This window comes from Panulirus ornatus, chromosome 1 (genome assembly GCF_036320965.1).
Source record: "Panulirus ornatus isolate Po-2019 chromosome 1, ASM3632096v1, whole genome shotgun sequence".
Lineage (NCBI taxonomy): Eukaryota > Metazoa > Arthropoda > Malacostraca > Decapoda > Palinuridae > Panulirus > Panulirus ornatus.
Window position 1 is genome coordinate 20,609,675 of NC_092224.1, and position 13,107 is coordinate 20,622,781.

A 13,107-nucleotide genomic window follows, 5' to 3' on the forward strand; every position below is an offset into this window, starting at 1 on the left:
AAGCTATAGCCTTAATTATGATTTCTTATCTTCAAAAAGAATTTGTCCATAGAATGAAAAGCATTCAGGGAACTCCTGTTACCATTTATCTAGAAATATGAAGATATTTATATATGCTGTGTGAACTTTTACACTCTAGGTGACTGCCAGTGTGTTGCGGAATCTGTCTTGGAGAGCAGATGGAGCAAGTAAAGCAAGCTTGAGGGATGTTGGAGCAGTGTCAATTCTTATGCTTGCTGCCCTTTCTGCACGAAAGGAATCCACACTGAAGGTCATTTTGTCTGCTGTGTGGAATCTTTCAGCTCACTGTAGTATTAACAAGGTGCGTTTCTGTACTTTGTTATGATTTACACTAACTGAAATATTGGCTCTTGTGTAATTGTTAGCATGTATGGAGTAATACCTAAGGATGATTTATCAAAGTATCTTTGCAGTAGAAGTATATTGTCAGTTCTGTATCATGTGAATGCATATAGCAAAAGAGTAAAGAAATTTACTGACTTTTCACATGCTAACAGGAAAACAAAATTTTGCTTTTGACAGGTAGGGCCATATATTATCAAAGTTCTTCAACCACATGTAATAGAAGGAAGGTTTTGCCTTTCAGGCTGAAATATGCGCAGTTGAAGGAGCCTTAGCATTTATCTGCAACACACTGACCTACAAGTCTCAGTCTAAAACCCTTGCCATTGTTGAGAATGGAGGTGGAATTCTCAGGAATATTTCTAGTCATATTGCTGTCAGAGAAGATCTTAGGTATGTACTCTCATAATGCTGTATTTATTCCACAAGTACTTTTCTTTTCTTCTTTCATACTATTCGCCATTTCCCGCATTAGCGAGGTAGCGTTGAGAACAGAGGACTGGGCCCTTGAGGGAATATCCTCACCTGGGCCCCTTCTCTGTTCCCTCTTTTGGGGGAAAAAAAAAAGTGAGAGGGGAGGATTTCCAGCCCCCCGCTCCCTCCCCTTTTAGTCGCCTTCTACGACACGCAGGGAATACGTGGGAAGTATTCTTTCTCCCCTATCCCCTATTCCACAAGTACTATGAACTGTTGTTCTTGTTGGTAAATTAATATGTCTGTCCTGAACTTCACTTTCCATTCATGATCTTCTAAAAGATAGAGCTTGAATTTTTATCAGACTTTCTGAGGTTACATGTTTGATTAAAGTCAGGTTTCTGATATCAGTTTCCTTCATGCTTACCATTAGTTTTATTGACCTGAACTCAGTTTCAGGTTGAAATTGAGTCAAACATGTTTTACGTCAAGAGATTGTAACAATACTTTCCCTTCTCTAACTTTGTTTGATCATGGTACGATTTTATATTGTCATTTATTGGTTTTCAACATTTATTACTGAAGTTGCCCAGAACTCATTTCTTGTATTTGCATCAGTTCTACCTACATCTGTGTCTTTTTTTTTTCCCCATCATACACAACACATCATCCTAAAAGGGCCCATACACTTACAGTCACACCTGGGCCCAGCCTATACTGTAATGGCACCCTGAGAACACACACCTGACAGGTGCCAGTAATGGCATTCTTAGATCAGGTTGTCATTGACAAAAGTCCTGCCAGGATAAGTCTTGGTGAATCTTTGCAAACACTCAACCTGTATTATGGAGGTATATAAGAGGCAAGTGCCCTTGAGGGTTGAATTAGTTGGGGAATAAGTAGTCAGCAGTGATAGCAAAGACATAGAAGTGGTGAGACAAGTGAAAATGGTGTAAAAGAGCAAAGTGATGATTATAAAGAATTTAGAAATATTTGAAGTTTTTTTCCTTTTTTCTTTCACAATTGTTTGCTGTTTCCCTCATTGACAAGGCAGTGCGAGGAACAGACAAAGAAATGGCCTCATATGTAATGTACCCAAATGACATGCCCCTATCCACAGTCAGTCCCCACAGACCATTTCCATGGTTTCCTCAGGCTACTTCATTTGTTATGGTTCAGTCCATTGACAACACATTGCCTTCTGTGTGCCACATCGCTCCAATTAACTCTATCCTATGCACACCTTTCATCCTTGTATAGGTTCAGACCCTGAGCACTTAGAATATATTCACTCCATCCTTGCATCTATAGTCTGTTCTATTCATCACATTCACTTCTGACAAATATCTCTGTTGTCAACCTCTTCTCTTGCATTTTCTTCAAATGCCCAAACCATTTTAGCTCACCCCTCATGAGTTCTTTCAACCATACTCTTCTTATTATCACACCTCTCTCTTACCTTATCATTTTTTAATCAGTCAACTCTCTTCATTACATACTGTCTTCAAGCATTTCGTTTCAAACACAGTTACCTTCGTCAGTTCATAATCATGGATAGCCAGTGCCTCACGTCCATACAACTCTGTCATGACTAATGTCTTTTCAAATATACCCATTTTTGCCCTCTCAGGAAGTGACCTCTCTGTCCACTTATTCCTCATTGCTTCCAGGACCATCACCCCCTCACCCACCTTCTGACTCACCTCAGCTCCCATGGTTCCAATAACTGCCATGTCCAGTCTTAAATATCTACAACCCTTCTTATCCTACAAATTTTCTCCATTCAGATTTACATAGCAACTAATGTGTTTCTTTGCACTCCTTAACCTAAAAACCTTATTCTATTCACATTTACTTTTATTTTTCTCCTTTCACACACACTCCCAAACTTAGACACCAGCTTCTACAGTTTCTCCCTTGAATTGGCACTACCTTGCTGATGTTGGAAATGGCAATCAAGTAGAATGAATAAATGTAGATAAATTTGAGGGAGAATAAAAAGATTTCTGGAAGGAGGTAAATAAAGTGCATAAGACAAGGGAGCAAATGGGAACTTCAGTGAAGGGTGCAAATGGGGAGGTGATAAAGTAGTGATGATGTGAGAAGGAGATGGAGTAAATATTTTGAAGGTTTGTTGAATGTGTTTGATGATATAGTGGCAGATATAGGGTGTTTTGGTCGAGGTGGTGTGCAAAGTGAGAGGGTTAGGGAAAATGATTTGGTAAACAGAGAAGAGGTAGTAAAAGCTTTGCGGAAGATGAAAGCCAGCAAGGCAGCAGGTTTGGATGGTATTGCAGTGGAATTTATAAAAAAAGGGGGTGACTGTATTGTTGACTGGTTGGTAAGGTTATTTAATGTATGTATGACTCATGGTGAGGTGCCTGAGGATTGGCGGAATGCGTGCATAGTGCCATTGTACAAAGGCAAAGGGGATAAGAGTGAGTGCTCAAATTACAGAGGTATAAGTTTGTTGAGTATTCCTGGTAAATTATATGGGAGAGTATTGATTGAGAGGGTGAAGGCATGTACAGAGCATCAGATTGGGGAAGAGCAGTGTGGTTTCAGAAGTGGTAGAGGATGTGTGGATCAGGTGTTTGCTTTGAAGAATGTATGTGAGAAATACTTAGAAAAGCAAATGGATTTGTATGTAGCATTTATGGATCTGGAGAAGGCATATGATAGAGTTGATAGAGATGCTCTGTGGAAGGTATTAAGAATATATGGTGTGGGAGGCAAGTTGTTAGAAGCAGTGAAAAGTTTTTATCGAGGATATAAGGCATGTGTACGTGTAGGAAGAGAGGAAAGTGATTGGTTCTCAGTGAATGTAGGTTTGCGGCAGGGGTGTGTGATGTCTCCATGGTTGTTTAATTTGTTTATGGATGGTGTTGTTAGGGAGGTGAATGCAAGAGTTTTGGAAAGAGGGGCAAGTATGAAGTCTGTTGGGGATGAGAGAGCTTGGGAAGTGAGTCAGTTGTTGTTCGCTGATGATACAGCGCTGGTGGCTGATTCATGTGAGAAACTGCAGAAGCTGGTGACTGAGTTTGGTAAAGTGTGTGAAAGAAGAAAGTTAAGAGTAAATGTGAATAAGAGCAAGGTTATTAGGTACAGTAGGGTTGAGGGTCAAGTCAATTGGGAGGTAAGTTTGAATGGAGAAAAACTGGAGGAAGTAAAGTGTTTTAGATATCTGGGAGTGGATCTGGCAGCGGATGGAACCATGGAAGCGGAAGTGGATCATAGGGTGGGGGAGGGGGCGAAAATTCTAGGAGCCTTGAAGAATGTGTGGAAGTCGAGAACATTATCTCGGAAAGCAAAAATGGGTATGTTTGAAGGAATAGTGGTTCCAACAATGTTGTATGGTTGCGAGGCGTGGGCTATGGATAGAGTTAGGCGCAGGAGGATGTGCTGGAAATGAGATGTTTGAGGACAATGTGTGGTGTGAGGTGGTTTGATCGAGTAAGTAACATATGGGTAAGAGAGATGTGTGGAAATAAAAAGAGCGTGGTTGAGAGAGCAGAAGAGGGTGTTTTGAAATGGTTTGGGCACATGGAGAGAATGAGTGAGGAAAGATTGACCAAGAGGATATATGTGTCGGAGGTGGAGGGAACGAGGAGAAGTGGGAGACCAAATTGGAGGTGGAAAGATGGAGTGAAAAAGATTTTGTGTGATCGGGGCCTGAACATGCAGGAGGTTGAAAGGAGGGCAAGGAATAGAGTGAATTGGATCGATGTGGTATACCGGGGTTGACGTGCTGTCAGTGGATTGAATCAGGGCATGTGAAGCGTCTGGGGTAAACCATGGAATGCTGTGTAGGTATGTATATTTGCGTGTGTGGATGTATGTATATACATGTGTATGGGGGTGGGTTGGGCCATTTCTTTCGTCTGTTTCCTTGCGCTACCTCGCAAACGCGGGAGACAGCGACAAAGCCCCCCAAAAAAAAAAAAAAAATTTGAGTGGATGGGTCTTTCTTTGCCTGCTTCCTGGTGCTACCTTGCTGACGTGGGAAATGACGGGGTGATGCCGGGAATGGATGAAGGCAAACAAGTATGAATATGTACATGTGTATATATATATATATGTCTGTGTATGTATATGTATGTATATGTGTGTGTATGGGTGTTGATGTATATATTTATATGTGTATATGAGTGGATGGGCCATTCTTTGTCTGTTGCCTGGTGCTACTTTGCAGATGTATGAAACAGCAATTAAGTATTAGATAATGAATATATATAAAGAAGGAGATTTTCTCCAGTTGTATGGAAAGGGTTAATGGTAACCATTTTCATTTGTTCTTGTTTATGGCTGATTATATATTTTTGTGTGAGTATCTCACAAGTGAAGGATCCTTCTGTGGTACAGACTGTGCCTTTTGTCTGATATTGGTCATCTAAGCTCTTTTCATAAAGCAGAAAGCAAAGCTCTTTGGAGTTGAAAATAATTTCTTTTATTTGGAAGAGAAGATTGAAAAGAATGAGCTATACTTCCACGTGCCTACTGTTAAATTTGAAGTCTGTTTGAAGTTCATTATTTACAGGAAGGAATAATAGGGTTTGGCAGGAATGAGGTCCCTGACTTTGTCTGTCATGATAGGCTGCTTCACATGCATGACTTGGGTCTTGAACATGGATATATTTTGTAGCTGACATTGTTTGAGAAAGTTTATGCATTTTTCATCTTGTTCTGAATTTTGAGGAAGGTAATATAGTGCAAAAATAGAGAGAAGATTATGTACAATTCATTGAGGTGAAAAATGTTTTAGTACAGATGATTTAGCTGTTTTCACATTTTGTAGATAATGAAAAATTTTGATTTCATCAGATGTTTTGAACTTTTTCATGCCTTCTTCACTACTGCCCATTCTTATTGAGAAAGTACCACTAAACTTCCATGAATCCTTCTTCTATTCTGTCTTTAGGAAAGTAATAATACAGTAGGAGAGGCTTTCCAGTGACTCCCTTGATAGTCACCTATTCCAATACATTTGAATAGTATTCTCTCCCCCAATCCCCAAAGATAATTTCCCTCTTCATATGTTTTTACATGCATGCAGAGCTGGGTGGCTTGTGCATAATCTTTAAAACAAAATTTTTATAATTTTCCTTTAATGTTAGCAAGTTCTTATACCAACAGCATTGCTAAGAACATAAAAGAATGGATCATAGATGTTGCTATGGTTATTGCATAAAGAAAATAGTCACTGCCTATATGTACTAGATAAAGGATTATTTAGAAGTAGGAACCATAAAAAAATTTAGATATTAAGGAAAACTGTTGATGGTCAAGGAATTGAAAATTAGTATTCCACTGCAAAAGTGGCCAAAGAAAAAATTATTATTCAGAGAGAGGGTTGTAGAGGCACCCAAAATCACATAGATATTTCAAGTTATCTCTAATCATAAGGTTAACCTGGGTTTTTGATGAAGATGGTGATTTTTTTGATACTCAGGACATTTTATGATGCAATTTAAGCAAAAGATGTAGTGAAGATTAGATTATTTAAACATATGTGAAATTTTTGTAACTTGGTTTTCAATTTACAGGCAGGTTCTAAGGGAACACAATACATTGAATACGTTGTTGGGTCAGCTGCGTTCACCAAGCTTGACTGTGGTGAGCAATGCCTGTGGAACTTTGTGGAACCTCTCAGCAAGATGCAGTGAAGACCAGCGCACACTGTGGGAGCTTGGTGCTGTCCCAATGTTACGATCACTGATTAATTCAAAACACAAGATGATATCCATGGGATCTAGTGCAGCTCTCAAGAACTTGTTACAGGCACGGCCAGAGGGCATGTCTCTGACGGACCCTCGACACGGCATGGGTCTGCCTTCCTTGCAAGCTCGTAAACAGAAGGCTCTTGAGCAGGAATTAGACCCTTCCCTTTCTGAGACATGTGATAACATTGAGACATCACCACGTTCCTCTCCAACTCATCCTCAGGGTAGTGATCCTCATTTCTATGGTCCACCTGGAGATGCATCACAATACTACCCAGGTACTAGACCTATGTTTCACTCTTTAGGAGCACAGTATAATAATGTGTTAAGGTCGGAAAGCAGGGACTCCATATCTTCAACTCACTCTGATAACTCTCATGATCGAATGAGGCATATATTAATGCGACATCATCAGCAAAATGGTCGTGAAGGCATTGGAGAAAATGGAAGACCTTTAGATTTATCACTTAGATCTATGGCTCCTCCATCACATTGTGTACCAGATATTGCACATATGAGCCAAGATGAGCTACAGAGACACCTAGATTCCAAAGAATTCAATGGAAGTGCTGATGAAATATTTGCTTCACGTGTTCGAAACATGAAAGATATTTACAATCGTCAGTCAAATGAACCTGTACCATTTAATGATGCAATTAGCGGTAATGGTGCCAATGGTAACCGACCTGGATCATTCCATTCTCCAGTTCCCCAGCCTCCATTTAGTCCCCGTAGACGGTCATCCACCACTAGTGAAGAAGAAAGGAGTGGAGCTGGAAGGAGTTTTGCTAGTGGAAAGCAACAGCAGCAGCAGCCACACAGTGAAGCTCATTATAATTATTATAGCAAATATGTGAACTATAGTCGCAATCTGGCTGAGGTGGACATTGAAAATGATGCTCAGGAAGAGCCACTCAATTACAGCCTCAAGTGCGGTGCAGGAACAACAATGAAAACCCCAACTAATGAGTCAATGGCTAGCATGTCACAGAGTACAGAGAGACCAGTACCAAAGATAGACAATTATGTGGTGGAGAGAAGAGAAACAAGAAAAACTGAACCACATGCAGAAGCTGAGAGAGAGTCAGAAAACTTCACTGGTTACACAGAAACAGACCTAGACCAGCCAACAAACTTCAGTCTAAGGTATGTTATAATCTGTAACTGATATCAAAATATCTCTGTGTAGGGAATATGATTCTTTTATAATACTTTCATGCCTTAATTATAAAATTCATTTGTACCCCTTTAAAAGATATTTTCTTTTGATTTTATGGTAATTGGATTAAAACTTACTCTTAGAATTGATCATAAACAGAATTATTGAGAGTTTATTGGAATCGTTTTTTGTGTTAGACACTACAAAGGAAGGAAAGTAGAATTTTTTGTATTGTATATCATCTTGCCATTAACCTTGGAACAGTGTGCTATTGGGTCAGGCTCTGGTACTGGTGGAGTTACCTGAAGCTAATCAGTAGCAGTACAAGGGACCGGTACAAGGCAGAAACAAGATCTTATCTCAAGATAAGAGTGGAAAAAATGAATAATCATCATTGGTTTGTAAATCCTGTGATATGCTGGTACTCTTAGTTTTAGCTTTTTTATTATAGGCTTTTTGCTAGATATTATGATTTTTACTTCTGTATCGCCATGTAATGTGTCTTTGCTGAAAAGTACTTTGCTTTTGCCGTGATCTGAAAGACCATTCATGTGAAATTTATGCACACATTATTTCATCATCTCCGAAGTTATCATATATGATAGAAAGAAGCTACTCACTTAACAGTGATTGATGCTTTGCAATTTCTCTGTATTCACCTTCAGTGTTTATGTCTGCAATTGATAGCAGAAAGGAATTGCTGAGATCTCATCCAATTTATTCTACCACCTTTTGTATACAACAGAATAAATGAAACTTTTGAAATAATAAAAATACAGGTGGCTGCAACAGGTGTGTTATACTGGATAAAGCACAGTTTTCTTTAGAATGTAGGAATGCCATAGCATCATAGTACCTGCCTGATTTATGAACATGGTCTTTGATTTTCCAATACTGAAATTTAAGAAAATATGAATTTTGATGGAAAATTATTTATAATGTAAGGATTGAAACATGAAAGATCAAATCATTCGTAGAAATATATTTGTCATTTTTCATATCATACAGTGCTCTAGCACATATTGTTAGGAGTCGTATCCCAAAATTGCCTTGAATGTTGAAAAATTAAAAGTCAAATAGTTGGGGTTTTGAAATGGACTAAGATTGCATGATGTTAGAGAAAAACAACTACTGACAGTGTACCAGGTATGTGTAATGATTAGCAGACTTCTGAGTGACTTTTTTTTTTTATATTTTTTTCTCTTTTTTCCACAGACAAAAGTCCATATTAAGGCTGGGCCATAATTGAAATATAGAGAGGATTATGAAAGGGAAAAAGAGGTCACAAGGGAAAGCATAAGTGAATTTTGGAGAAATTGAAAACCCGTCTTTTAATATTTACCTGGTCATACTTATTGGAAATGACACAGGAAGTTAGAAAGTTCCAAAACATCAAGGTGTAGGGAAAGAATATGTAGTTATCAAAATGGCCCACCCTTGAATTACCAACAGCCACACAGTAATCATGTGACACAGCAGCTTGCCAATTATTGTGTGGTTTAGCTAGTTGGGAGAACATAAGCAGCCAGCTCTCAGAAGCAAAAGTCAAAGTATTAACTATTGTGGCATAGGGCAAGAGGATCAAGTTTGGAAGTTAGTCCAGGACAGTTTATAATTCAGACTGCTTTCAGCTCAACTATGTCAATTTAGGATGCAGAGCTAGTACCACCCTTGATGCAAGAGCAGTACTCCATACAAGGACGAATCGGTCTTGCATAAATGGTGCACCTGCTCAGAAGAAAAGAAGTTTCAACATCTAAATAGGACTCCCAGTTTCTTGGAGGCAGACTTAGCTATTCCCATAATATGGAGTTCCCAAGAAAGAATGGATGTTTTTGTAATGCCAAGTATGTTCATTGAGTTTAGAGGTGGAATTACAGGACCGTCAAAGGAGAGATGACAGTTGTGAGGAGTTTCCAATAGAGAGATGGATAGAAATTGGGTTAGGTTGCATCTCACCCACTGAGATATCATATCCAAGTCTGAGTTTATTGAGGAAGCAGTGTCAAAATGAGATGCAGATCGAGTGAGAGAAGGAGCAGAATTGGCTGTGGTGAATGCAGTGTTGAGTTGTCAGCCTATGAGTGCATTTGATTATTTGTAGAAGAGAGGAAATCATTAAATGGAGAAAGTTGGATAGGGTAATTCATCACCAACCACAGAGATAAATTGGCCAGAGAGGAAGCTAGATATGAAGAAGCAGTGTGAGTAAGGGAAACCAAAAGAGGGGAGCTGAGAGACGAGACCTCTGTGTTACACTCTGTCAGAAGCTTCTGTTATATTAAGGGCAACTACACATGACTACCCAGAACCTTTCAGGGATGATGTTCAGACATTAGTAAGATATGAAAGAATATCACCAGTGTATCATGCCTTACAGAAGCCATACTTGTGATCAAAGAGAAGACTGTGAGTTTCTGTGTTTAAGGATATGGGAGTTGAAGAGGAATTCAAAGACTTTGGAAGTTTTAGATGTTAAAGCAGTAGGATGACAATTAGAGGGGTGAGAATGGTCAACCATAATGCACTTATAATTCAAGAGTTGGTAGAAGTATCGAAAGATCTGTCGAGGGAATTTTGAAAGAGGGATTAGAAAAGAAAATTGATTCAGATGTTGAAAGACGAATATTGGTGTTTGAGATATACTGAAATGTAAAGGTTAATTATGTAGGCTATGAAATTACACTTCCCATTGTGATTCCAGCAATATCCTTTATTTTTTATCTACAGCTAGGTAAACTGGACCAAATTTCCAAATATTAATGGAAAAATGATAGCAAGTGGAAAAAGCTCACCAGTTGACAGTAGTTGTAGGCATTGTGTAGACTGCCCATATAGGACATATGTTCAAAATTAGTTGCTAGAAGAGGAGGGTCCAGCTTATCAACTGCCTTATAGATATTGATACATTTTATGCGCTGGATCTTGAAAACCCATTCAGATTCTTCATGGTCTCAGTTACTGAAAAGGTTAGATTTAGTAAGGAAACCAAAATGTATGATTGATATGCTGGATTTGCTTATCCAGCTCTCTGGATTACCTCAGAACCAGTGTGAAAATCAGTTGTTCCCTTACATTCAGCATTTGTATGTTGGTTTCTCTACAAGTTTCTTTTATGTGAGAACTTTTATGATTGTATATATGCTTGCATAGTGCCATTGCACAAAGGCAAAGGGGATAAGAGTGAGTGCTCAAATTACAGAGGTATAAGTTTGTTGAGTATTCCTGGCAAATTATATGGGAGGGTATTGATTGAGAGGGTGAAGGCATGTACAGAGCATCAGATTAGGGAAGAGCAGTGTGGTTTCAGAAGTGGTAGAGGATGTGTGGATCAGGTGTTTGCTTTGAAGAATGTATGTGAGAAATACTTAGAAAAGCAAATGGATTTGTATGTAGCATTTATGGATCTGGAGAAGGCATATGATAGAGTTGATAGAGATGCTCTGTGGAAGGTATTAAGAATATATGGTGTGGGAGGCAAGTTGTTAGAAGCAGTGAAAAGTTTTTATCGAGGATGTAAGGCATGTGTACGTGTAGGAAGAGAGGAAAGTGATTGGTTCTCAGTGAATGTAGGTTTGCGGCATGGGTGTGTGATGTCTCCATGGTTGTTTAATTTGTTTATGGATGGGGTTGTTAGGGAGGTGAATGCAAGAGTTTTGGAAAGAGGGGCAAGTATGAAGTCTGTTGGGGATGAGAGAGCTTGGGAAGTGAGTCAGTTGTTGTTCGCTGATGATACAGCGCTGGTGGCTGATTCATGTGAGAAACTGCAGAAGCTGGTGACTGAGTTTGGTAAAGTGTGTGAAAGAAGAAAGTTAAGAGTAAATGTGAATAAGAGCAAGGTTATTAGGTACAGTAGGGTTGAGGGTCAAGTCAATTGGGAGGTGAGTTTGAATGGAGAAAAACTGGAGGAAGTGAAGTGTTTTAGATATCTGGGAGTGGATCTGGCAGCGGATGGAACCATGGAAGCGGAAGTGGATCATAGGGTGGGGGAGGGGGTGAAAATTCTGGGAGCCTTGAAGAATGTGTGGAAGTCTAGAACATTATCTCGGAAAGCAAAAATGGGTATGTTTGAAGGAATAGTGGTTCCAACAATGTTGTATGGTTGCGAGGCGTGGACTATGGATAGAGTTGTGCGCAGGAGGATGGATGTGCTGGAAATGAGATGTTTGAGGACAATGTGTGGTGTGAGGTGGTTTGATCGAGTAAGTAACGTAAGGGTAAGAGAGATGTGTGGAAATAAAAAGAGCGTGGTTGAGAGAGCAGAAGAGGGTGTTTTGAAATGGTTTGGTCACATGGAGAGAATGAGTGAGGAAAGATTGACCAAGAGGATATATGTGTCGGAGGTGGAGGGAACGAGGAGAAGAGGGAGACCAAATTGGAGGTGGAAAGATGGAGTGAAAAAGATTTTGTGTGATCGGGGCCTGAACATGCAGGAGGGTGAAAGGAGGGCAAGGAATAGAGTGAATTGGAGCGATGTGGTATACCGGGGTTGACGTGCTGTCAGTGGATTGAATCAAGGCATGTGAAGCGTCTGGGGTAAACCATGGAGGGCTGTGTAGGTATGTATATTTGCGTGTGTGGACGTATGTATATACATGTGTATGGGGGTGGGTTGGGCCATTTCTTTCGTCTGTTTCCTTGCGCTACCTCGCAAACGCGGGAGACAGCGACAAAGAAAAAAAAAAAAATCTACATATCTTAGACAAGCACAAAACAAATGCCTCCCCAGCTCAATTGTAAATTCTACTCCACCATTCATATATCTGGCTGAAAGTGCACTCCCCAGGCATGTATGAGTGAAATTTTCTTTTCTGCATTCTGAACACCACCCATCTCTACAACACTTCAAATACGGATTCAGCATATCTCAGTACCCATTGTACCCAGTATGTAACTTCCAATGTGAAGGCACCAAATATGTACTCTTTAAATTATTTTGATTTTTGCTGCAGTCAGTGATTGTGTAACTTTGCACTCCCTTGCTGAATCTGGAAGTATTAGTGCTTAAAGATTACGAAGGTCAAAGTATGCAGATGATTTCATAATCATAAACTTTTGAAATTATAGAAAGGTTCATTATGTAAGGTCCCTTCTTTCATATATTTGATTTATCCACTTGATGCAAAAAATGGATACATTTTCTTCATTATGAAAGTGTTTTATCAACAATAAGGTGTTATGTCAACTCTTGAAGGTTTATTTGGATCCCTCCTTAAATGACTTTTTTTTTCAATCCAAGAAAAGTGTTGTAGTGTGTATCCATATCTCTGGACACAAAACTTACATTTCATATGCTTAATATTTTCAGATAGGGCAAAGCACACATAGTGCATAAAGCTTAGTCTTGATATAGCAATGACAACATCTTGTAATCTACTGATTTTGTTTCTTTCTCCATACACATATTTAACAAGAAACATATCACTTTGATGGAAAATTGATCCACTGGTG

The 13,107-nt window shown here is 39.3% G+C and overlaps 1 protein-coding gene across 1 annotated transcript in view; it reads left to right on the top strand.

Moving 5' to 3' along the window:
- Positions 1–13,107, top strand: part of LOC139762577 (uncharacterized) — a 228,574-nt gene that overhangs the window by 111,867 nt on the left and 103,600 nt on the right. Inside the window, exons 10-12 of the mRNA XM_071687618.1 lie at positions 140–322; positions 608–756; positions 6,321–7,643. Coding sequence (XP_071543719.1) covers positions 140–322; positions 608–756; positions 6,321–7,643 — 1,655 coding nt within the window. The remainder of the gene's footprint in view (positions 1–139; positions 323–607; positions 757–6,320; positions 7,644–13,107) is intronic.